General features: G+C 38.5%; 1 protein-coding gene across 3 annotated transcripts in view; it reads right to left on the bottom strand.

Moving 5' to 3' along the window:
- The window catches only part of SLC2A13 (solute carrier family 2 member 13), a 445,982-nt gene that overhangs the window by 108,647 nt on the left and 312,560 nt on the right, over positions 1-24,775 (bottom strand). For all 3 annotated transcript variants that reach the window (XM_032646426.1, XM_032646428.1, XM_032646427.1), the window contains exons 5-6: positions 13,391-13,554; positions 7,221-7,341 (exon numbers count right to left, since the gene is read on the bottom strand). In XM_032646426.1, coding sequence (XP_032502317.1) covers positions 7,221-7,341; positions 13,391-13,554 — 285 coding nt within the window. The remainder of the gene's footprint in view (positions 1-7,220; positions 7,342-13,390; positions 13,555-24,775) is intronic.

Raw genomic sequence — 24,775 nt, 5'->3', positions numbered from 1 at the left:
TAAAAGTATAAGTGACAGCAAATACTGTTCTTATTATGGGACTGCTGTACTTAACTGGAAAGCAAGGGGAAGGCTCTCCTGATTTATATCTTTGAAACTGTGTTCTAAGAAGTGAGCTACAGTGAGACTTCAGAGACCCAGACTCCTGTTACATAAGTACTATCTTAACCACATGTAAAGCATCTGTTCTTGTATGTCAGTCATCCAATCACCCAGCCCTGTTAGCCCCCTCCAAAATATCTCTTGAGTCTCCACTGCCACTGTCAAGGCTGCATTATTTTCCTTTTTTTTCTTTTGCGGTACGCGGGCCTCTCACTGTTGTGGCCTTCCCGTTGCGGAGCAAAGGCTCCGGACGCGCAGGCTCAGCGGCCTAGGCTCACAGGCCCAGCCGCTCCGCGGCACGTGGGATCCTCCCGGACCGGGGCACGAACCCCTGTCCCCTGCATCGGCAGGCGGACTCTCAACCACTGCGCCACCAGGGAAGCCCGAGGCTGCATTATTTTCTTACCTAGGCTACTGATTTCTTTTATCTGATCTCCCTTCACTGCCCTTTGTCCTGCTCTAATCAATTCTCCTAAGCAGCCAGAGTGACCTTTTAGAAACACAAATCTGATTAAATCATTCTTATCTTATCATTCTTTAAAGGCTTCTCAGTATTCTGATGCTGTCTAAAATTCTCATGGTTTATGAGGGTCCCAGTGTGGTCTGTCACTGGCCTGCCATCCAGTCTATCTTTGTGCTGTTCTCTTGCTCATGCTTAGGGCTTGTACACATGATGTCCCCTCTTCCTGGAATGCTCTTCCCTCACTCTTTGCAAACCTAAAATAAAAAGCCTTCTTTTTTGTCTTTAAGGCTTCCCGAAAAGCACTTCTTGACTGTGGAAAATAAGGTTTGAGTAGGGGATCTTGCCACTGTGGGGGCTTGGCAGGTCCTCGGCCAAAAGCCCAGGCATCAAGATAAAAAGGTCATGAGGAACTCAGTGAATATGTCCCATAAGTGGTCAACTTCCACCATCCTCCTATCCAGATGTCAAATTCGGTACTGGGTATTTAAGTGCTAGCAAAAGACATGTACAATTATTTGGAGATAAAGGTACATGATAAGGTTATGTGGGCTTTTTGTTTCAAATCTCATTTTCCCTTTCAACTAATTTAATTACGTTTATCTTTACCTTAAGTCTGTGGATATTATTCAACAGATATAGCATATTTTCTTCCATAGTTTTATTAATATTAACCTCAGGCCTATTAGCCTGTACCATCAGGCCAAAAAAAATTAAAATATGTTATTTTTAAAGGAAATCAATACGTTTTAGAAAACAAAATTCAACAAAAGTAAAAGTCTCATTCACAGTATAACACTATATTCATTGTCAAGTTGCTAAGAATTATTAGAAACAAACACATTATCAGTCAGCAGGATGCCAAATACTGAAAAAAAAGGGGCGGTAATAGGGTTTCTGCACATTTCTAAGGTCAGATAAGAGTTTTATGATTGAATCTAACAGTCTCATAGTGCTAATACCAATACATGTGCTCAATCACACAAGGTTGGCAAAAGGAGAAGAAAAGTGTATGAATGCAAAATTATTTTTTATTGTAAATGAACTTTGAAGAGACTAATTATAATTAGTTAGGCATATACAGTTTCTCAAAACTAGTGTCACCACCATAGGGAGGTCTATAGATGAAGGAACGGTTTGTCAACTTGGATATTTGGAAACTTCATTTAGAGAGGGAAATATGAAAATATTACTCTATAGAAAAAGAGCCACATTGATTATTTTTGTACTCTTGGTTTAATAATGTTCAAGAAGAAAAAAAAAGGAAAGAAAGAAGCTGGCAGTTACGTAGTTAAAAAATACTGAAGCGGGCTGCCCTGGTGGTGCAGTGGTTAAGAATCCACCTGCCAATGCAGGGGACACGGGTTTGAGCCCTGGTCCAGGAAGAACCCACATGCCATGGAGCAACTAAGCCCGTGCGCCATGACTACTGAGCCTGTGCTCTAGAGTCCGCAAGCCACAACTACTGAAGCCCATGCGCCTAGAGCCCGTGTTCTGCAACGAGAAGCCACCGCAATGAGAAGTCCGCGCATTGCAACGAAGAGTAGCCTGCGCTCGCTGCAAGTAGAGAATGCCCGTGCACAGCAACGAAGACCCAACGTAGCCAAAAATAAATAAATAAATAAATAAGTAATACTGAAGCGTATGGTAGTGGTTCTTAATGAAAGATGTACTGGAATCACCTACTCTCCACTGTCCTGGTGAGGCAGATCTGTGGGAGTGAAGGACGGGTAGCTTTAAGTACCTCCTCAGATGGTTCAGGTAAGACTCAAATGAAAAATATTAATAGCAAAAAGAGCAGTGAATTAGAGGCACAGTCCCTTTCTCCTTCAATTACCCCAACTCATTTCCATGATCTACTCTAGCTGGTTGCTCATAGTTAATCAATTACTTATTTTTAATTCTTGTTGATTTTCCTCTCTTAGATATATCTAGAATATGTCTACCTATTTCTCTTGAGTATCACCTTCATAGTCCAGGCAATTATCAATCTCTCTCATAGACAATTCTTATAATTAGTCTGCCTATATCAACATGTGCTCACTGTGCCCCAGAGAGAAAGTTTAGAATAGAAAATCTGGTCAAGTCATGACTTAAAACTGCTTAAAATTAAAACACTACTTAATACTGCTTAAAACTCCTCTTCTTCAAAAGATGGGAAAGATTTCTACCCATCATCACAATCTCATCTCCTATTATAGGTTTTATGGATGATAACAATGTCTATAATATTTATTGAGTGCTTATTATGTGCTGAGCGCTGTTTTAGGTGCTTTCCATATATTAATTCATCCTTACTATAATCCTATGAATAGGTGCTCCAAAATATTTTTTAAATGAATGTATGCATGAATGAATGAATTAGTGGCAATGTGATGAAAGCCCTAAGACAAGAGTACCTTGCAATTCTACAGCTGTATACTTTAAGATATATGTTTACTTTGAAGGGTTTGAATGTAATGAGATCATACTTACAAATAATAAAAAGTCAAAGATTCGAGGGAAGTGTTACATAGGAAACATTTGAATCCTCAAAGCTTGGATAGCTCTCATAAGAAAATATGTTTATTAGTAATTTGAGAGCATGGAGCTTAAGGCCATATTAGGAGTATGCATGTGCATTCTTATACGGATATATGATTCAGATGATACCCTCACTAGAGTTATTTCTCCTAGCCTTAGTTGGCACCCTGTGACTGTACACAGTTTTAGCTGCAGGAAAGTGGATCTGAAAGGTGTTCTTTAATACATTTGGTTCACAAAATCTAACCAGGACTTGGAACAAAATATCATCAATTAAAAAATTAAAAATTCTACAAAGGGTAAGTTCTTATTAGAAATTATTTAGGGTAGTCAATGTCTTGGGTCCAAAGTCATTAGTGAGCCCCAACCTACAATATTTTTGGTTCTAACCTACCTGGTGATGTTACACAATCAATATTTATTGAATTAAAATAAAGAACAACCATTGTTCCTAAACCATCCACTTTCTTAAATCTTCTACTCTACTCTAGTCAGAATGCATTACATACTAGTCATTGTAGAATATAGATTTCTACAAGTGGAGGTGCTGAATAGAGGAGCCTATATATTTAAGTTTTATTAGGTGAAAGTATATTAATTTCCAAAATGGAGAAAAGTTTACACTCCCACCAATAGTATACAATGTTCTTAAGATACGGGGAGGGGGGGACTTCCCTGGTAGCACAGTGGTTAAGAATCCACCTGCCAATGCAGGGGACACGGGTTCAACCCCTGGTCCGGGAAGATCCCACATGCTGCGGAGCAGCTAAGCTCGGGCGCTACAGCTATGGAGCCTGCGCTCTGCAGCCCATGAGCCACAGCTACTGAGCCCACATGCCACAACTAAAGCCCACGCGCGCCTAGAGCCTGTGCTCCGCAACAAGAGGAGCCCCCACTCGCTGCAACTAGAGAAAGCCTGCACGCAGCAACGAAGACCCAACGCAGCCGAAATTAAAAATAAATAAATTTATAAAAAAAAAAAAAAAAAAAAAAGATACGGGGAGGGGGAAGGGTAAGCTGGGACAAAGTGAGAGAGTGGCATGGATATATATACACTACCAAATGTAAAACCGATAGCTAGTGGGAAGCAGCCACACAGCACAGGGAGATCAGCTTGGTGTTTTGTGACCACCTAGAGGCGTGGGATAGGGAGGCTGGGAGGGAGGGAGACACAAGAGGGAAGAGATATGGGGTATATGTGTATGTATAGCTGATTCACTTTGTTATAAAGCAGAAACTAACACACCATTGTAAAGCAATTATACTCCAATAAAGATGTTAAACAAAAAAAAAAGATCGGGCTTCCCTGGTGGCACAGCGGTTAAGAATCCGCCTGCCAATGCAGGGCACACGGGTTCAAGCCCTGGTCCGGGAAGATCCCACATGCTGCAGAGCAACTAAGCCCGGGTGCTACAACTACTGTGCCTGTGCTCTAGGGCCTGCAAGCCACAGCTACTGAGCCCATGCACCACAACTACTGAAGCCTGCGCGCCTAGAGCCCGTGCTCCACAAGAGAAGCCACTGCAACGAGAAACCCATCGACACAACTAGAGAAAGCCTGCGTACTGCAACGAAGACCCAATGCAGCCAAAAATTAAAATAAATAAAATTAAAAAAAAAAGATAGATACTAAACCATCTCTCCTTTGTTATAAGGCAGAAACTAACACACCATTGTAAAGCAATTATACTCCAATAAAGATGTTAAAAAAAAAAGATAGATACTAAACCATCTCTCCCTTTAAATCTGTTTTCTTTGTTCAATTTTCCTATAGGATCATTCCAAGAGGAAAACATACCACCTATACTTATAGCATGAACATCACTCATCCTAAGGTCAGGCAAACATGACTGTTTCATGTTTATCTCCTTTTTAATCTTTATTTTTCTTCCAGTCTTACTGAGATATAACTGACATAAAGCATTGTATAGTTTAAGGTTTACAGTATAATGATTTGACTTATATACATCAGGAAATGAGTATCACAGTAAGTTTAGTGAACATCCATCATCTCATATAGATACAAAATTAAAGAAATAAACCTTTTTCTTGTGATGAGAACTCAGGATTTACTCTCTTAACAACTTTCATATATGTTGTATATTTTATGTTTCATGTTTATTGTAAAGAAATGAGAAATGTGTATAGACAGTTTTAACAACAACAAAATCAGTAAGGGGACTGCAGATATATTTTATAAAATTACTCAGACTATAAATACATGTTATCAAATTCTCACAAAGCCTAATATGTTACTCTGAAAGAAAGCACACAAGACGTAAGTGTTTTGCATACTCAGTGACTCCCAGAGGACATCTAAAATTTGGTTCTGTTTTCAAAAATTGCTGCCCATTTTTGTGATAAGAAAAAAATTAGGTTGTACCGCTTCTCTCACTCCACTACAACTTTATATTATATTGGTAGGTGATAGTATCTTATTGTCACTTACCTATATTGGTAGGTAGATGATAATAACTTAGATGGATCAGGAGGATTAATAGATTGATGATCATAAATTGCTGTGCAATGAACTATACTATGGCAATAAATATTTTTATTTAAATTTTAAAAGTTGATGTCAGGAAAACTATTTCATTATGTAAATCATTAAAAAGTTAGTTATTCCTTTCCTATATCAGAACTTCATAAAAATTTCTTTTCATATTCTCTGGCTGACTTTCTGCTTTTAGTTGACCTGACAGTGTATCAATCAATCTTATTCTGAATCTAAATTGCTGCATCTAAATCAGACATCAGATCTAGAGGGTATTCTAAGTTGCTCAAACAATAGTAATTTTTAAATAATTTGTTAGAGGTAACTGTGTTAAAAAACATTTAACTTAAAATATCTGTCAAGAAAAACAAAATTAGAGCATGCAGAATTCTAGCAATGGTCTGTCATCTTTCTAGCAGTTGAGGTGATATGTCCAAAGAAAGTAAAGATCACTACATCCAGAAATAGTCTATGGTAAGGGTAACTTCTTTTAAGACACCTTTCAATCTCCTTTAGAACATAAAGACTGTTAACAAAAAAAAAACAGTAAAGCGATAAACATATAAACTATTCATTTCCAAAGGCAAGTGGATATCACAATTAGCAACCAGAAAGACATAATAATATATGTCTTCCTCATTGTTGTAATGAGAAGGCACCATAAATTCTGTTCAATGAGAAGCTCCTAGTGATTCCAAGTGGAATTAAGTATATTAATGTAATGTTTTAATTTCACCTAGGAGTATCTGACTTAATAAATCATTTACCCATTAATTTGAGACTTATGTCTGGTTAGTTGTAGCTGAAGGAATGTCATTTTTTGTTTTTAAAGCTATTCTATCCATATATTTTAAAGGGGTCGCTAGCCTTTCCAGCCACTAAAATGAAGTAAAAAACTTTGAAACTCTCCTGACAAATTTATTAATTGATCTGTTCAATCATTCAATCTTTAATTAATTCACTTGCTCATTCTTCAGTCCATCTGTCAGCCCATGTATGCATCCATCCATTTCTCCATCTATCAATCACATAGGGTGTAAACTGTTAAACTAATGAGCTCTTAAACCTGCAGCTGACCATTAAAACACTCTCTTCTATAAGCTCTTTCCACTTTCTATTGCTCTGCAAGAAACCTAGTAGTGAGAGGAAACATTATTTTCTGCTTAAGTGAATGAGGCGATACCTGTGGAACACAGTGAAGATTAATTGCTAGAATATCCAGATGATAAACAACTGTATCAGACATGTACATCATGGAAAAGTTTAATTACTGATGAAAGTTCTTTATTTCATCTAGAATGTAGATGTCACCGAGTCATATACGATATAAAATAGTTTCACAGTATTCCTGCTTAGATTCTGTATCAATATATATACTTTCAACTTCCAGAGAACATCACCAAAATTGTGTCTAATAACTCACTTTTCCTTAAGCATGCATTTGCACATGCTGTTCTTTGTATATTCTCTTTCTCTTCCTGGTGGTCCCTCCCTAACACCTTTCCCATTTTCTTTCTTCCCACCATTAAGTCTGGATACCTAGCAAGCTCCTACTCACCTTTCCTATTTTAGGAAAGTTATAAGCAAAACAAAAAAGTTTCCAGAGTTAGGTTAAGGAAGGGGACCATTATAAAATCTCACCTGTATCTTGTGCAAGAAGTGTTCTGATCTAAAGGAGCTATTGGATTAAAAGTGATGGGTGGAGAAACCTGGGCTGATAGCAGAAATCCCAAAGCAAGAATAATGAGTGCTACGGTGGTACCTAAAAAAAAAAAAAAAAAAGGAAAGAAAAAAAAAGTTTTACATCAGAGAAGAATTGACAACATTCTTCCAAAGCGGACTGGGTTTGGCAAGATATATCTCTAAAAAAATACCTTGATCTATCTTCATTGGATTAAAAAAAAATGATCCTTATACATATATATTGTCATAAAAACTCACTAGAATATTCACTGTGTGAAATGACAAGAGTAAAATTCAAATCAAATACATTTGCTAGCCAAGCAGTAGGTTAGTTAATAACTTTCTAAACAAACACCATCTTGGACTGCTGTATCAAAATCAATTTATGTAACCAACATTATTGAGTGCCTAATATGTTAGAAGTATGAAAGGTAACAGATTTACACCAAGTGTTCCTTTCATTACCAAGAAAATTGTTCTAATGTCATTCAATCGGCTAAGACCCAAATAAGTAAACTAAAAAGTAACAAACTAAATATATCAAAAGTAGTTGAAAGAGTACTTCTCATTAAAATGGAGTGGCATTTTGTAAAGACTTAAAACGTCAGAAATGACATAACACATATCAGTTGTCTTCCCTGTTGGCACTTGGAAGTGGAATATCTGTCTTTGATTTTAAGGTACAGAATGTGATTATATGTACCACTTAAAAAGCTCAGTTTTGAGTCCCTGATAGAAATACTGATAGTAAATAAGAAAGTTTTCAAATTTCTAACTATTGTTCCAGCCATTGTGAGGATTAAAAAAAGGGTCATGGGAAGAAAGGAGAAAGAAAATATGGTTGCATTTGTTTGTACAATTTATTTGAGTGAGGCAACATGTTTAAAATATGGAATTCAAGGAGGTCATTTATGTAGCAGTAAAGTTTCTATTAGATAAATGGGAAAGTAATTTAAGAATGACCAAAAATATTTTTTAAATGGACATAAGAACAACTTTGGGACGCACTGTGAAAGTGCAATTGGATTACATAATAGGTTTGTGTTTAAGGTAGAGGGGATGTGTCAAGTTAAGCACTGTGGTTAAGTCCTAGCTCTGCTGTTTCTTGACTCAGTGATCTTGGACAAAACACACGACCTTTCCAAAATTCAATTCTGTCTGCTGAAACTGGGGCTTAGTGAGAATACTCACCTTGCAGAATTACAGTGAATTTTAAATATCACAATACATTTGAAAGATTTTTATAATGCTAAAAAATGTTAATTATTGTACTATAATTATCATTAGAAACAGCAGCAGCAGCATATTTTTAAAACTCTAGAAAAAAGTTGAAAAAGGGGGAGGAGGCTTGAAGAAAAGATCAGAAGCCATTTTACCACACCAGGCTTGAAGAGGCATGAATCTAAAATCACAGTTCATTTTCCCCCGGTTGGCTTAAAATTCAAACCAGAAGTAGGAATAGTTTGAGGTATTACTTTCTCAAAAAACTACCAAGCCCTGAATTGGGAAATAAAACAGAATTCTGTCTCTTAGAAAGAGAAAACATATATTAGGCCTGTAAATAAAAATTATCCCTCTCTCCTCAAACAAAGCAAAATAAACCATGAGTTTTACTGTTACTTTGTCTATGAAAGAAGCTGGGTCCCTAAGTATTTTCCCAAATTACCTCCACAGAATATTGTCATGGGACAGGTAAGATTTGTTTCAACCTGGAAAAGTTGATACTTTTGGATGTGAAGGAAAGATGATACTCTTCTTTCATAACACTACTTAAATAACTTGTCTGTGATAAACTGTAAACTCTTAGATGGTGTACCTAACACATACTAATATATGTTCAATTCTAGTGCCTGGCATAGAGCAGATCCCATAGTACCACAGATTTTTGCAATACTGGCTATTTTTGAAGAAAACAACAAAACATGTTAAGACTATTCAATTGAGGTCATGGGGTTAGTATGGGACAAATATACTAGATGAGAGTTCTGCAGTATGGATATTATATCTCTTGGATCCATCTCTAAAAAAGTCCAACCAACTTGCAAACTTTGGGGAAAAAAACCATTTTGGATATAAAAAATCCCTAAATAGTTGAAGGTTTATCCTTCTTAAACACAAATTTATTTTTATTTTGACCCATTGGGGATGGAAATCTTTTAAAAGTCAGTATCATTCCTTTACTTTATTACATATAGTAGTGTTTCTCAATCCTGGCTTCCTATTGGAAAGCAAATCTTTAGAATGTACCTCAACCTCTGAATCAGAGTCTCCAGAAAATGGGGATCCGATAACATGACTCCACAGGTGATTGTGATACCCAGACAGGGTAAAAATCCTTATGAGATGATAAACTCCTTAAGGGAAGGGAATGGTGTCTTATATGACTTTATTTATGGAATAAATTTTTAAAACGATCACCTCGCTCTTCATATACTCATATATCTTTAAGGCTTAAGACTACTTGAATTATCTATTTCCTTTAATTTAACAAATTACAGATGTTTTATCAGTCACTTGTTAGTATTTAAAGTTGTTATAGTTGTTGTCAATGATCCATTATTGCAACCTAGATTTGAGTCCAATACAGGAAGGCCTTGTATGAAAGGATCTTCTCCACTGTACTGGGTAGGTTGGGGACATTCTTTATATTTTAAGAGAGGAGTCCCTCTTAACCAAGTATACTGTCACATTTTGGAGTTCTGATATCATTTTCCTAGTAAAAATGTTCTCCATAGGAGGTGAAGTGTGTTGGATAAATAGCATTCTCAAAAACACCTGATGAAATAAGTTACCTTAATTACCTGGTACAGGGTTTGGATTATTAGTAAATACTCAGAAAAAAATAATTTCCCTCCCTAAGACTCTAACAGAGCACACTTTTTGTGCGTAAGTATCACGTGCACATATTCCAGACCTCATCTTCAGAGATTCTAATTTAGTTGATCTGGGGTTGGGTCCCAAGAATTCACAATTTAAAATAAGTATCCCTGGCAACTCTGATGAAGACAGCCTGTGAGTAATGTTTTAGGAAATATTCCACTACCAAAATATCTGGCAGAAAATAACACAGTGTTTCTGGCTTTCTGATTTATAAGCAATAAAGCTACATAGATATAAGCCTTCCTCTATTAAAAGGATCAAGAGGTTGTCATTAAATTCGCAATATTTACCAGAAAGACCAGTTCTCTTAGGGAGCTTTGAAAATATTAAAAGTCAGAACACCACAAAATGTCCTACATTTAAAACTATTCATGGACTATATATTTTACATTTCTTTGTATAAAGAGTTTCTTTGTCCCGGTTTAACTAAGTACAGTTTATTTTTAGTAATTTTTAAAGAACAAGTTCCTATTGAAAAAGTTATTTTGATTTTTTTTTTACTATTTTTCACCCAATATAATAAAATAAGCCATAATAAAAACACAAAATAGGGAATAAAACTTTTGAAGTTAATAGGCTAATCTAAGAAATTTTAAATAGAACAGTATTCTAATACTTAGCAATGGTAGAATATCAAATATATTATGATTTATTTTATTAGGTGAAAAATAGTGAAAAACATATCAAGTTAATTTCTTTAAAATTTAAAAAATAAATTCTTAAAAAAAATTTTTTTGGTGCTAATTCTTTAAAAAGTACTACAAATAAACTGTATTTAGCTAGACCCAGACAAAGAAATTCTTTATACAAAGAAATACAAAATATATAGTCCATGAATAATTTAAAGGTAGGTCATTTTGTGGCTTTTAATATTTTCAAAGCTTGCTAACAGAACTGGTCTTTCTTGTAAATATTACAAATTTAATGACAACCTCTTAATTCTTCAGGAAAGAAAAGTGCCTCCAGGTTGCTCATAAAGGCAGTCCCTGGAATCTCTTGGTCTTTCCCCCAAGTCTTAATACTTTCTTTTAATAGTCAGGGATGGGCTCTGGAAATCCTTGGGGCAGAGGACCTACGTGGAAGGGTGAAACATGACATCAGCAAGAGGAGTTCAGGAAAGTTCCTGGATTCTGATGCAAGTTGATTTTACATTATGGTTAAAACAACAAAGAACCACTCTTTGGCAGTAACACTCCTGTGATAGCAAAATGCTTTGGGCATTTTACTGTCTGTGTCAGGCACTGTTTGAAATGTTATACATGTATAAATGTGTTTAGTCTTCATTACAACCCTATGAAGTGGGGACTATAATTAACCCCGATTTACAAATGAGAAAATAGAACCTTGCTCAATATCACACAATTCAAACCCAAACAGTCTGGCTTTATATCTATAATGCCTCAAAATCCTGGAATACAACAAACGAAGGGACAGAGGCTGCTAGTAAAAAGCATTTTCCCCCATCTCAAAAATCAGCATGTTTCTCCAAATCTCAAAACCCAAATCCCAAATTCAAGACCTGAAATTCTATTTAAAAAATAGGCCTCTTGAGGTAGCAGTATACTAATGCCCTGTCAAAGAAAGTGTGTCCATTTAAAAAACTTTAAAGCAGCTATTACCTCTTCTTAGAGTTGACCTGAACCTCAGGCATCAGCAAATCCAATTTTCAACCCACTGTAGGAATTTGTTTCTAGCACATCACTGCCTGATGGCCATCTACCCTGTTGTTGAGTTTACCATCCTAATGAGGCAGCCCAATTCATTGTTGGATAGCCTGATTATTAGGAATATTTTTCTTATATTAAGTAAAAAATCTGTCCTCATAACAGCTACCATCTGTGAGAATATCTATTAGGTATCTGTTTAGTCTTTTTTCTGGGCTTAAACACTTCTGGTTCCTTGAACAGGTTTAGAAATATGTGGTTTTTAACCCTCACTTGTCCCTCACCTTTCCTCACTTACCCTCCCGCTTCCCTATATATATTGGCTGTTGCGATTACCTTTGCGTTTTAATCAGACAGTCTTCCCCCTGCCTTCTCCTCAGTGCTGATACTGCAGTTCAACTTACATTATTGAACTCAAGGCTTCCACTCAAGGAAAGAACAGAGGGCGGAAGCATTCCACTCTTCCTTCTGGAGTTAAGGGTCAGAGGGAGTATGTGCTCTTAATAACAGTATGAAACTCCAAATGTATTTTCTCATCAAAATCTGGGACAACTGCCTTCAGCAGTTCTATTAGATCAGTGTTTTTTTTTTTTTTTTTGCGGTACGCGGGCCTCTCACTGTCGTGGCCTCTACCGTTGCGAAGCACAGGCTCCGGACGCGCAGGCTCAGCGGCCATGGCTCACGGGCCTAGCTGCTCCGCGGCATGTGGGATCTTCCCGGACCGGGGCACGAACCCGTGTCCCCTGCATCGGCAGGCGTACTCTCAACCACTGCGCCACCAGGGAAGCCCTAGATCAGTGTTTTAGGTATAATTTAGTTAAAATAGAATTTAGTTAATGCAGGCCTGGAAACTTTACATTTTAATAGAAAAATGTATTCTTAATCTAAATAAACTTATAAAGGAGCTATTAGAGGACAGCTAATTGATAAGTAGGAATCTGCTTGTATATTTGAAAAAGATTAGAAAATTATATGATGCAAACATGTGAAGACAATGACAGAGATGGGTCTCATTTTGGCAAGTGAAACAGCCCTTGCATTACAGAGAAATAATAAATGGAATGGGTGGGACTTAAAGACAAACGATACTTGAATGTGAGAAGGGTTTTTCTTATTTAGTTATCATAGGAAACATACTTAACCAACCAGAATTTACACTAGGATTTAGGCCTTGTTCAAACACAAAAAGAGTCTGTCCCTGCTTTGTGAAGAAATTATATGGTTCTAATGTTCCACTGTTGAAAGAACTTTGAAAAAAAAATGCTCCAAATTTACTTCCACATTATCCCAAATTTAAAAAAACTATGTTAAAAACTGAGTTTATGAATACCAAGTTTTCTTTTCCATTTTGTACCTTTGAGCAAAACTCAAAATAATAACAGCAAAATGCTACCCTCAGTAGGTTCAAATTGTTATTACAATTCTAATTTCTAGTTATATACCATAATAAGTTCTCATTAAAAAAATTTTCAGAGGAACTCTATTATTTAGTTATGAAAACTATATCAGAAGTGGTACTGTATTTTAAAAGGTTAACTTGTCATCATTAGAGAAAAGTTTATAACTGAATTCTTCGGCACCTACCTGCTAAACTACCAAACGTAAGCTTTCTGCGACCCACTTTCTCAACAAGCCAGACACCCACAAGTGTGAAAATGAAATTTGTGAAGGCTGTAACTGAAGCCAGCCATATTGCAAGTCTGTCATCTTCAACACCAGACATCTGCAGAATGGTTGCACTGTAGTACCTGGGAGGCAAGAATAAAACAATTGTTGTTAGTTATTCAAAGAAACACAGTTATTCATATAGAAAAATATCTACCCGACTAAAACAGACCAGGAATAACTATTAATAACACCAAGTGAAGATGGGAATCAATGCAAACTATTTAAAGGATCACAATATAGAGACTGTGTTCAGATGAATTCATTTTTAACTTTGTATCAGTAAGAAGAAATACTCAAGCAAGTGAATAGAGGGCTGAAGCCTTTATTTTTTTTTTTTTTTTTTTTTTTTTTAACATCTTTATTGGGGTATAATTGCTTTACAATAGTGTGTTAGTTTCTGATTTATAACAAAGTGAATCAGCTATACATATACATGTGCTCCCATGTGTCTTCCCTCTTGCGTCTCCCTCCCTCCCACTCTCCCCCTCCCACCCCTCCAGGCTGTCCCAAAGCCCCGAGCTAATATCCCTGTGCCTTGCGGCTGCTTCCCCCTAGCTATCTACCTTACTACGTTTGTTAGTGTGTATATGTCCATGACTCTTTCTCGCCCTGTCAAAACTCACCCTTCCCCCTCCCCATATCCTCAAGTCCGTTCTCCAGTAGGTCTGCGCCTCTATTCCTGTCTTATCCCTAGGTTCTTCATGACATTTTTTCCCCTTAAATTCCATATATATGTGTTAGCATACGGTATTTGTCTTTGTCTTTCTGACTTACTTCACTCTGTATGACAGACTCTAGGTCTATCCATCTCATTACAAATAACTCAATTTCATTTCTTTTTAAGGCTGAGTAATATTCCATTGTGTATATGTGCCACATCTTCTTTATCCATTCGTCCGATGATGGGCGCTTAGGTTCTTTCCATCTCCGGGCTATTGTAAATAGAGCTGCAATGAACATTTTGGTACATGACTCTTTTTGAATTTTGGTTTTCTCAGGGTATATGCCCAGTAGTGGGATTGCTGGGTCATATGGTAATTCTATTTGTAGTTTTTTAAGGAACCTCCATACTGTTCTCCATAGTGGCTGAACCAATTCACATTCCCACCAGCAGTGCAAGAGTGTCCCCTTTTCTCCACACCCTCTCCAGCATTTATTGTTTCTAGATTTTTTGATGATGGCCATTCTGACTGGTGTGAGATGATATCTCATTGTAGTTTTGATTTGCATTTCTCTAATGATTAATGATGTTGAGCATTCTTTCATGTGTTTGTTGGCAGTCTGTATATCTTCTTTGGAGAAATGTCTGTTTAGGTCTTCTGCCCATTTTTGGATGGGGTTGTTTGTTTTTTTGTTATTGAGCTGCAGGAGCTGCTTGTAAATTTTGGAGATTAATCCTTTGTCAGTTGCTTCATTTGCAAATGTTTTCTCCCATTCTGAGGGTTGTCTTTTGGTCTTGATTATGGTTTCCTTTGCTGTGCAAAAGCTTTGAAGTTTCATTAGGTCCCATTTGTTTATTTTTGTTTTTATTTCCATTACTCTAGGAGGTGGGTCAGAAAGGATCTTGCTGTGATTTATGTCATAGAGTGTTCTTCCTATGTTTTCTTCTAAGAGTTTGATAGTTTCTGGCCTTACATTTAGGTCTTTAATCCATTTTGAGCTTATTTTTGTGTATGGTGTTAGGGAGTGATCTAATCTCATACTTTTACATGTACCTGTCCAGTTTTCCCAGCACCATTTATTGAAGAGGCTGTCCTTTCTCCACTGTACATTCCTGCCTCCTTTATCAAAGATAAGGTGTCCATATGTGCGTGGGTTTATCTCTGGGCTTTCTATCCTGTTCCACTGATCTATCTTTCTGTTTTTGTGCCAGTACCATACTGTCTTGATTACTGTTGCTTTGTAATATAGTCTGAAGTCAGGGAGCCTGATTCCTCCAGCTCCTTTTTTCGTTCTCAAGATTGCTTTGGCTATTCGGGGTCTTTTGTGTTTCCATACAAATTGCGAAATTTTTTGTTCTAGTTCTGTGAAAAATGCCAGTGGTAGTTGGATAGGGATTGCATTGAATCTGTAGATTGCTTTGGGTAGTAGAGTCATTTTCACAATGTTGATTCTTCCCATCCAAGAACATGGTATATCTCTCCATCTATTTGTATCATCTTTAATTTCTTTCATCAGTGTCTTATAATTTTCTGCATACAGGTCTTTCGTCTCCTTAGGTAGCTTTATTCCTAGATATTTTATTCTTTTTGTTGCAATGGTAAATGGGAGTGTTTTCTTGATTTCACTTTCAGATTTTTCATCATTAGTATATAGGAATGCCAGAGATTTCTGTGCATTAATTTTGTATCCTGCTACTTTACCAAATTCATTGATTAGCTCTAGTAGTTTTCTGGTAGCATCTTTAGGATTCTCTATGTATAGTATCATGTCATCTGCAAACAGTGACAGCTTTACTTCTTCTTTTCCGATGTGGATTCCTTTTATTTCCTTTTCTTCTCTGATTGCTGTGGCTAAAACTTCCAAAACTATGTTGAATAAGAGTGGTGAGAGTGGGCAACCTTGTCTTGTTCCTGATCTTAGTGGAAATGCTTTCAGTTTTTCACCATTGAGGATGATGTTTGCTGTGGGCTTGTCATATATGGCCTTTATTATGTTGAGGAAAGTTCCCTCTATGCCTACTTTCTGGAGGGTTTTTATCATAAATGGGTGTTGAATTTTGTCGAAAGCTTTCTCTGCATCTATTGAGATGATCATATGGTTTTTCTCCTTCAATTTGTTAATATGGTTTATCACATTGATAGATTTGCGTATATTGAAGAATCCTTGCATTCCTGGAATAAACCCCACTTGATCATGGTGTATGACCCTTTTAATGTGCTGTTGGATTCTGTTTGCTAGTATTTTGTTGAGGATTTTTGCATCTATGTTCATCAGTGATATTGGCCTGTAGTTTTCTTTCTTTGTGACATCCTTGTCTGGTTTTGGTATCAAGGTGATGGTGGCCTCGTAGAAGGAATTTGGGAGTGTTCCTCCCTCTGCTATATTTTGGAAGAGTTCGAGAAGGATAGGTGTTAGCTCTTCTCTAAACGTTTGATAGAATTCACCTGTGAAGCCATCTGGTCCTGGGCTTTTGTTTGTTGGAAGATTTTTAATCACAGTTTCAATTTCAGTGCTTGTGATTGGTCTGTTCATATTTTCTATTTCTTCCTGATTCAGTCTTGGCAGGTTGTGCATTTCTAAGAATTTGTCCATTTCTTCCAGATTGTCCATTTTATTGGCATAGAGTTGCTTGTAGTAATCTCTCATGATTTTTTTTATTTCTGCAGTGTCAGTTGTTATTTCTCCTTTCTCATTTCTAATTCTATTGATTTGAGTCTTCTCCCTTTTTTTCTTGATGAGTCTGGCTAGTGGTTTATCTATTTTGTTTATCTTCTCAAAGAACCAGCTTTTAGTTTTATTGATCTTTGCTATCATTTCCTTCATTTCTTTTTCATTTATTTCTGATCTGATTTTTATGATTTCTTTCCTTCTGCTAGCTTTGGGGCTTTTTTGTTCTTCTTTCTCTAATTGCTTGAGGTGCAAGGTTAGGTTGTTTATTCGAGATGTTTCCTGCTTCTTAAGGTGGGCTTGTATTGCTATAAACTTCCCCCTTAGAACTGCTTTTGCTGCATCCCATAGGTTTTGGGTCGTTGTGTCTCCATTGTCATTTGTTTCTAGGTATTTTTTTATTTCCTCTTTGATTTCTTCAGTGATCACTTCATTATTAAGTAGTGTATTGTTTAGCCTCCATGTGTTTGTATATTTTACAGATCTTTTCCTGTAATTGATATCTAGTCTCATGGCGTTGTGGTCAGAAAAGATACTTGATACAATTTCAATTTTCTTAAATTTACCAAGGCTTGATTTGTGACCCAAGATATGATCTATCCTGGAGAATGTTCCATGAGCACTTGAGAAAAATGTGTATTCTGTTGTAGAAAAATGTGTATTCTGTTGTTGAAGCCTTTAAAAGTTGAATGTACCCCACACCTAGGGACAGTTGACAGCTGGTAGTTTCACTAAAACTACCAAGGATAAAGCTCCAAATCCATGGAATGAATCAGAAGTTACCATACGCTGTAAATTTATGTACTTAAAAGAATAAAGAGAACTGCTACATATACTAAAGAAAATGTGATATAATGGCAAAAATCTGGTACAAGTAAAGAACTTCTTCAAAGACACAAGGAGTAAGAATATATCAGTTTATCTGGCATCTGGTAAGGAGATAAGAAACTTACATGATGTACACAAAGAATGCCTTTGTGGTTCCTAGAAAGGTATACTCTTTGGTAAGCCTCCAGCACAATGTGCCTAGTTAGGTTCCATAGACTCATTTTGTTCCAAATGAATACACTGGAAACTGGCTCTAAAAAATCATAATGCCAACTTGTTGACACACAATGGGAGATATGTCTGGTACGTTTAAAGTGACAGGTTTCTCATAGGACATTTCTTTTCCGGGGGAAACATCAGTAGCTGTATCAGAAGATTACTTTAAAGCGGCCCTTAAAACAAAGGAAGCAAAATACTCCTGGCAAATCATCTATGAAATGTGACAAAATTAAAATCCTGAAGATACATTCTGAACCATGGCTTTGCCTAGCTTTTAAGCCATTCCAAAACAAGTTAGCTTTACCCAAATCCAACAGTTGGCATCTGAGCAATGTATTCAATCAAGCTGGATATTTCCATAGTTACAATCTACAGTTTCTGGATATTAGTCAACTTTTTCATAATATTTCAAAAATAAAATTTGTTTGAATACATTTAAGTCTCATTGATTCATCAATGGCTACTGTCTACTATTTTTTAAATTATTTTATTTTTAAAAATTTTTACTGGAGTGTAGTTGATTTACAATGTTGTGTTAGTTTCTGTTGTGTTAGTTTAACAAGATGAATCAGTTATACATATAAATATATCCATTCTTTTTTAGATTCTTTTCCCATATAGGTCATTACAGAGTATTGAGTAGAGTTCCCTGTGCTATACAGTAGGTCCTTATTAGTTATCTATTTTACATACAGTAGTGTGTATATGTCAATCCCAATCTCCCAGTTTATCCCTTCCCCCTCTTTCTCCACTGGTAACCATAGTTTGTTTTCTACATTTGTGACTCTATTTCTGTTTTGTAAATAAGTTCATTTGTACCATTTTTTTTAGATTCCACATATAAGCGATATCATATGATATTTGTGTTTGTCTGACTCAGTATAACAATTCTAGGTTCATCCATGTTGCTGCAAATGGCACTACTTCGTTCTTTTTTTTATGGCTGAGTAATATTACTTGTATGTATGTACCACATCTTCTTTATCCATTCCTCTGTTGACGGACATTTAGGTTGTTTCCATATCTTGGCTATTGTAAATAGTGCTGCATTGAATATAGGGCTGCATGTATCTTTTTGAATTATAATTTCTTCTGGATATATGCTCAAGAATGGGATTGCTGGATAATGCTGGGCAGGGCTGTGTTAAGGGGTGCGTTTTGAGGTAGCTATGAGCTCAGTATGACTTTAGGCAGCCTGTCTGCTAATGGGTGGAGCTATGTTCCTGTCTTGCTGATTTGTCTGGCCTGAGGCGTTCCAGCTCTGGAGCCTGTAGGCTGTTGGATGGGGCTGCATCTTGGTGCCGAAATGGAGACCTCCAGGAGAGCACGTGCAGATCAGTGTTTCCTGGGGCCTCTGCCACCAGTGTCCTTGCCCCCACAGTGAGCTACAGCTGACCCCTGCCTCCTCGGGATACCCTTTAAGACCCCTAGTTAGGTGTAGCCCCGGTTCCTACGGAGGTATTGCTTTGTGCTGGGTCCCAGTGCACCTGAGACCTTTGTGCACCCTCTGAGAGTGGAGTCTCTTTCTCCCTGAGTGTGGAGCTCCTGCACTCAGGCCCTGCTGGCCTTTAAAGCCAAATGCTCTGTGGGTTCTTCCTCCTGATGCCTGACCCTCAGACTGTCTTGGAGGGCTATTTTTATGTGGGAACATCCCTGTGTAGGCTGTGGGTTTAATATTTTTTGGTGCGAGTGCTGTTTTTAGTATGGATGTCTGCTACCTCTCGCCTCAGTGTATGCTGGCTGTTATCCCCTTGATAGGAGGTTTGACTGTTGCTGTGGTGACCAGAGTTTGCACTGGATATTGAGCGGGGCCTCCCCTTTGCTCTGTGGTTGTCACTGTCCTGTCAGGGGCAGGGCCTGCTCCCTAGATGTTGGAGTAGAGGGCCCCAGATCTGTTTCTGAGCTGTGGTATGAGGTAGGCAGGACTGGAGCACTTCCACTGGGAGAGAAGCCTCTGAGTTTTCCTCTTCTGGAGCTGTTCACCTGTAAGTGTACTCTGCTGTGTCACTTTTCACCCGTTGTGCGGGCTCACAAATTACACTGTTGTTGGAAATCGTCTCAGCCCCATCTTAACCATGGGTATGCTGGCAATTGGCCCTGGTGTCTCTAAGGCATTGTTTTCACTAGGCCTCCAGCGCAGATCCACCGAAGTCAGGTCCCAGGACTGCAGTAATAGTGTACCTAGACCTGCTATAGGAGCTATGGAGGCACCTCAGACTCTGGTCTGGCCCAATCCCCACCTGTACGTGCCCACAAAGCCCACAGCTGCCAAAGCTAGACCTGTCTCAGCTGCACTAGCGCTCTTCCATTCTACAGGTGCTGAGTTTACAAAGCCGGCAGCGGGGCTGTAAATCCGTGGTTCCTGCAGCCACAAGAAGAGATTTCAGCTCTTCATTAGATGCATGGCCCCTGGGGCTTAGCTGTGGTTTCAGCCCCACCCCTGTGTGTGGGCCTCTCACCAGAGTCTGCTCCCAAGGCTACCCAGGAGAACGGGCCCCCACCCAGCGAGGCGGGGGCGGAGGCGGAGACAGGCAGGTCCTGGCAGCCTGTTCAGGTGGGAGCCCCTCCTAGCGCCTGCGGAGGCTGGGGCCTGCACGTAGGGAAGGCGGCTGCAATGGCGGCCCCTCCCCTTGCGTGCCACTCAACAACGGCGCCCTGCCTCTATGGCAGCCCAGGCTTCTTCCGTGAACGTTCCCAGTTGTGGAGCTCCTCACTCCCGTCCCCTCAGGCTGTCTCTTCTCAGCTAACAGCTGTCCACTCCCAGGGTCTACTCTCCAAACCCCACGTTCCAGCACCCAGGCCCCGTGCACCACGGTGGACACCTGTCAGGCTGAGGCACGCAGGGCTGTGGCACGCAGGGCTGTGGCAGGGACCATCTCTGTACCTCTCACTGCCCTACCTGCCATAGACCAGTTGCTGCGCTCTCCTCTGAGCCCCTGAAGCTCCTCTTCTGTCCCAGCTGATCTCCCCGCTGGTGAGGGGGCTTCCTCGGTGCGGCAACTTCTCTTCTTCAGCTCCCCACCAGGGGTGCAGGTTCCGTCCCGTTTCTTCTTTTCTTTTTAAATTTCTTTCATCCTACCCGGTTGCACGGGGATTTTACTGGTCCTTTTAGGTGTCCAAGGTCCTCTGCTAGTGTTCAGCTGGCATTCTGTGAGAGTTGTTCCATTTGTAGATGGATTCTTGATGTACTTGTGCGGAGAGGTGAACTCCACGTCCTCCTATTCCGCCACCTTCAGTAGTGATTTTAAAAAGTCTGTTTTTTAAATTAATGATGATCTTCTTATGTAAAATATTAACACCAACATGGACTCATTCATCTTAATAAAAAGTGTCTTCCTTTTTTAAAGTGGTAAACTAATAACTTACTATGCAGTGTGAAGGATGTATTTTACTGATCACACTAAAAGTTATGCTAACCATTTTTAAGATTTTGAATTCTGACAGCTGTTATAAAAAGAGAAACTCCCAGTGAAACCTCTACCATCATTATGACAATTGTGAACATTTTGCAGTCAGACTGTAAAGTGATAATAAATAATTATGAAAACAATTCAGTCCATATGAATGGTACTATACAGTTTCCAAGTGCTACTCCATACATTATCTCATTTTCATAAAGACCTGGGCAGCAAGGTCATACCTGCATGTAACCACTGAGAAACTGACATAAATCTAGAAAGGCAGAAAACAGAAATGCTGAGAGAAAATTTAAATACTTAAAGCCAAAAGAATTTGATACTTGTCATGCTATTCTATTGCATTTTAGAATCTTCTCAATGTTTTAAGAATAACAGATACACTGCACAAAGTAATCCTTACAAATAGAGCGAGAATAAACTAAACAAAACAGAGATATTACAAAAGGCCCTCCCTCTCTATTTGGGGATGCAGAACCTACAGACACTGAGGGCTGACTGTACTTTGTCATTTTATATGAGGGACTTCAGCATCCACTGATTTGAGTATCCATGGAGGTCCTTGAACCAATCTCCCGTGGGTACCGAGGGACAACTGTATTTCGATGTTTTCATTTTTGACACAATAAAATCATGAAATTACAGGTGTTAAATTAATGGCTAGAAATGGGAGTGGTAACAAACAAAATAAGTTGGTCAGTTTATTTTATTTATTTAGTGATTTTTAACAAAATATTTATTTATTTAGGCTGTGCCAGGTCTTAGTTGCAGCATGCATGCAGGATCTAGTTTTCCCACCAGGGACAGAACCCAGGCCCCCTGCATTGGGAGCGCAGAATCTTACCCACTAGACCACCAGGGAAATCCCCAGAATTTTATTTAAAATGAAAAATGTGTCCTAGGTATGTAAAATAATTTCTTTTATGGTACTTAATTTATAGAGGCAGACTATAAGTAAAGAGTGGCCTGGGAATCAGAAACTGTCATTCTAAAGGCATCTCTGCGGTGTGCTGGCCAGATCAGGTAACATAATCATTTGTTCACTTAATATTTATGTATTGAGGACATACTATTAAGCTATGTGAGTTACTGAGAGCCCACAGATATGTTATTAGATCCAGTTGTTGCCCTAAAGAAACTCACAGTTTAGTATAAGACAGTGAAACGGAAAGAAATAATTTTTTTTTTTTTTTTTTTTTTTTTTTTTTTTTTTCTTTATGCGTTACGCGGGCCTCTCACTGTTGTGGCCTCTCCCGTTGCGGAGGACAGGCTCCGGACGCGCAGGCCCAGCGGCCATGGCTCACGGGCCCAGCCGCTCCGCGGCACGTGGGATCCTCCCAGACCGGGGCACGAACCCGCGTCCCCTGCATCGGCAGGCGGACTCTCAACCACTGCGCCACCAGGGAAGCCCAAGAAATAATTTTAATATCGCAAGGTATACAAATCACAATGTGGCATAAAGGACAGACCAAATAATTTTCTTTGCTGTATAAAGTTCCTTGATTTTCCGGTAAATTTAATGTTTGAGTTGAGTTTTGAAGAATTCATCGGGGTTTGCCAGCAGGTCTGATGATCTGGGAGGACATTGGTCGTAAAGGAAATGACACATATGAACGAAAAAGTACAAAATACTATGCTGGGCTCATAGACCAAAAGTATTTTACTGTGGCTGAACATAAGAAGGTCCATAGGAAAGAGAAGTATGACATAAGGCTGTAGCAGAAAGTTTTGTTATAGAGGGGTCTTAATTGCCATGCTACATGTTTCGTTTTTATTCTGTAGGCAATGGAGAACCATGAAATGGACTTTAAAGAGAAGTAACACAATTAAGTCTGTTTTGTGAAAAGGTCACTCTAACTACAGCAAACTGGGCAGACAGGATGCAGACGGAAACAAGGGTATATTTCTTTAAAGCATTTTTCAGGTCATTATACTGGAAATAGGACCCTGTAGATTTTCTGTATTAATGTGAAACAGTGAGAGCAAAGGCTGGAATTCAATGATGGCCTTATATCCTCCTGTCAGCAAGAGTTGCAACTTCAACCCACACTAAATCTTTTTCTGGATGGAGTGTCTTGAGTTTTCATCCTCATTTTTCTTTCTAAAACATTGGTAAATGTTTTAGGTTTTACTGCTGCCATAACAAATTACCACAAACTTAATGGCTTAAAACAACATAAATTTATTTTCTAACAGGTCTATAAGTCAGAAATCTGACACAGGTTTCATTGGGTGTCAAAAATCAAAGATGTCAGCTGGAGAGGCTCCAGGGGAAATAGATTTCTTGCTTTTTTTGGCTTTTACAAGTCTCCCACATGCGCTGGCTTGAGGGCCCCCCTTCCTCAATATTCAAAGCCAACAAAGGTAGGTCTAGTCCCTCTCAGGTCCTTTCATTCTGATATTCCCTTCTGCTTCCTCTACATTTAAAGACCTTTGTGATTACACTACCAAGGATAACCAGGATAATCTCCTTATTTTAAGGTAAATTGATTAGCAGATTTAATTCGATCTGCAACCTTAATTTCCCTTTGCCATGTAATGTAAAAGATTCACAGGTTGTTTACAACATGCACATCTTTGGAGGGGATTGTTCTAGTACATAAAGGTGCTAATAAACAGTAAAATAAGCAAAAGGCCAACAGAACAAGGGGAGGAATGAAGATAAGGATATTCACCTAAAGGGTAATCAGTTCCAGAAGAATTTAGACAATAACTATATTCCCCTTCATAGGACTCCTTCAAGGGCAGGGGATGACATATCTAGGTCAGAATAATTCATGAACCTAGTTTTTAAAAGTCACCGTCATGGAGTGGTAAAAAGACACATTTAATTTACATTTTAAAATGTGTGAATTCCAATGTTTTTGTAAATGATGCTACCAGCCAACCATTTATGTAATAGGCTACCTACTACTGTACTTAGTCTGAGCCTGTATGTAGTAGTTTAAATTTGCACAAAGCAAACAGAGTTTTCGTCATAAGAGAACAATATGAACAACTAAAAAAGGCTTTCTGGGCTTCCCTGGTGGCGCAGTGGTTGAGAGTCCGCCTGCCGATGCAGGGGACACGGGTTCATGCCGGGAAGATACCACATGCCACGGAGTGGCTGGGCCCATGAGCCATGGCCGCAGAGCCTGCACGTCCGGAGCCTGTGCTCCGCAAAGGGAGAGGCCACAGCAGTGAGAGGCCTGCGTACCGCAAAAAAAAAGAAGGCTTTCTTTCCTTTTTAGACTCAAAGGAGGGATGCCTTCTCTTTTCAAAATCATTTTATACTATCTATCTGACAAACTATCATCATCTTCAAAGATTCCCTGGGTAACCTTTGGTTATCTCACCCATACTATCTGTGCCCCAGAGTGAATATGAAAGGCCTGAAGGCAGTGTGTTCTCACAGAAGACCAGCTTCACAAATCTCTATAGATGTCTAAGAACAGAAACAGCCAGACTGTATGTATATCGCTATCTTAGAGATTATGTGAGAGGCAGCTTCCAGTCCTGAATTTTAAAT

Source organism: Phocoena sinus, chromosome 10 (genome assembly GCF_008692025.1).
Source record: "Phocoena sinus isolate mPhoSin1 chromosome 10, mPhoSin1.pri, whole genome shotgun sequence".
Lineage (NCBI taxonomy): Eukaryota > Metazoa > Chordata > Mammalia > Artiodactyla > Phocoenidae > Phocoena > Phocoena sinus.
The sequence above is the reverse complement of the archived record's forward strand: the minus strand, read 5'-3'. Positions and strand labels throughout refer to the sequence as shown.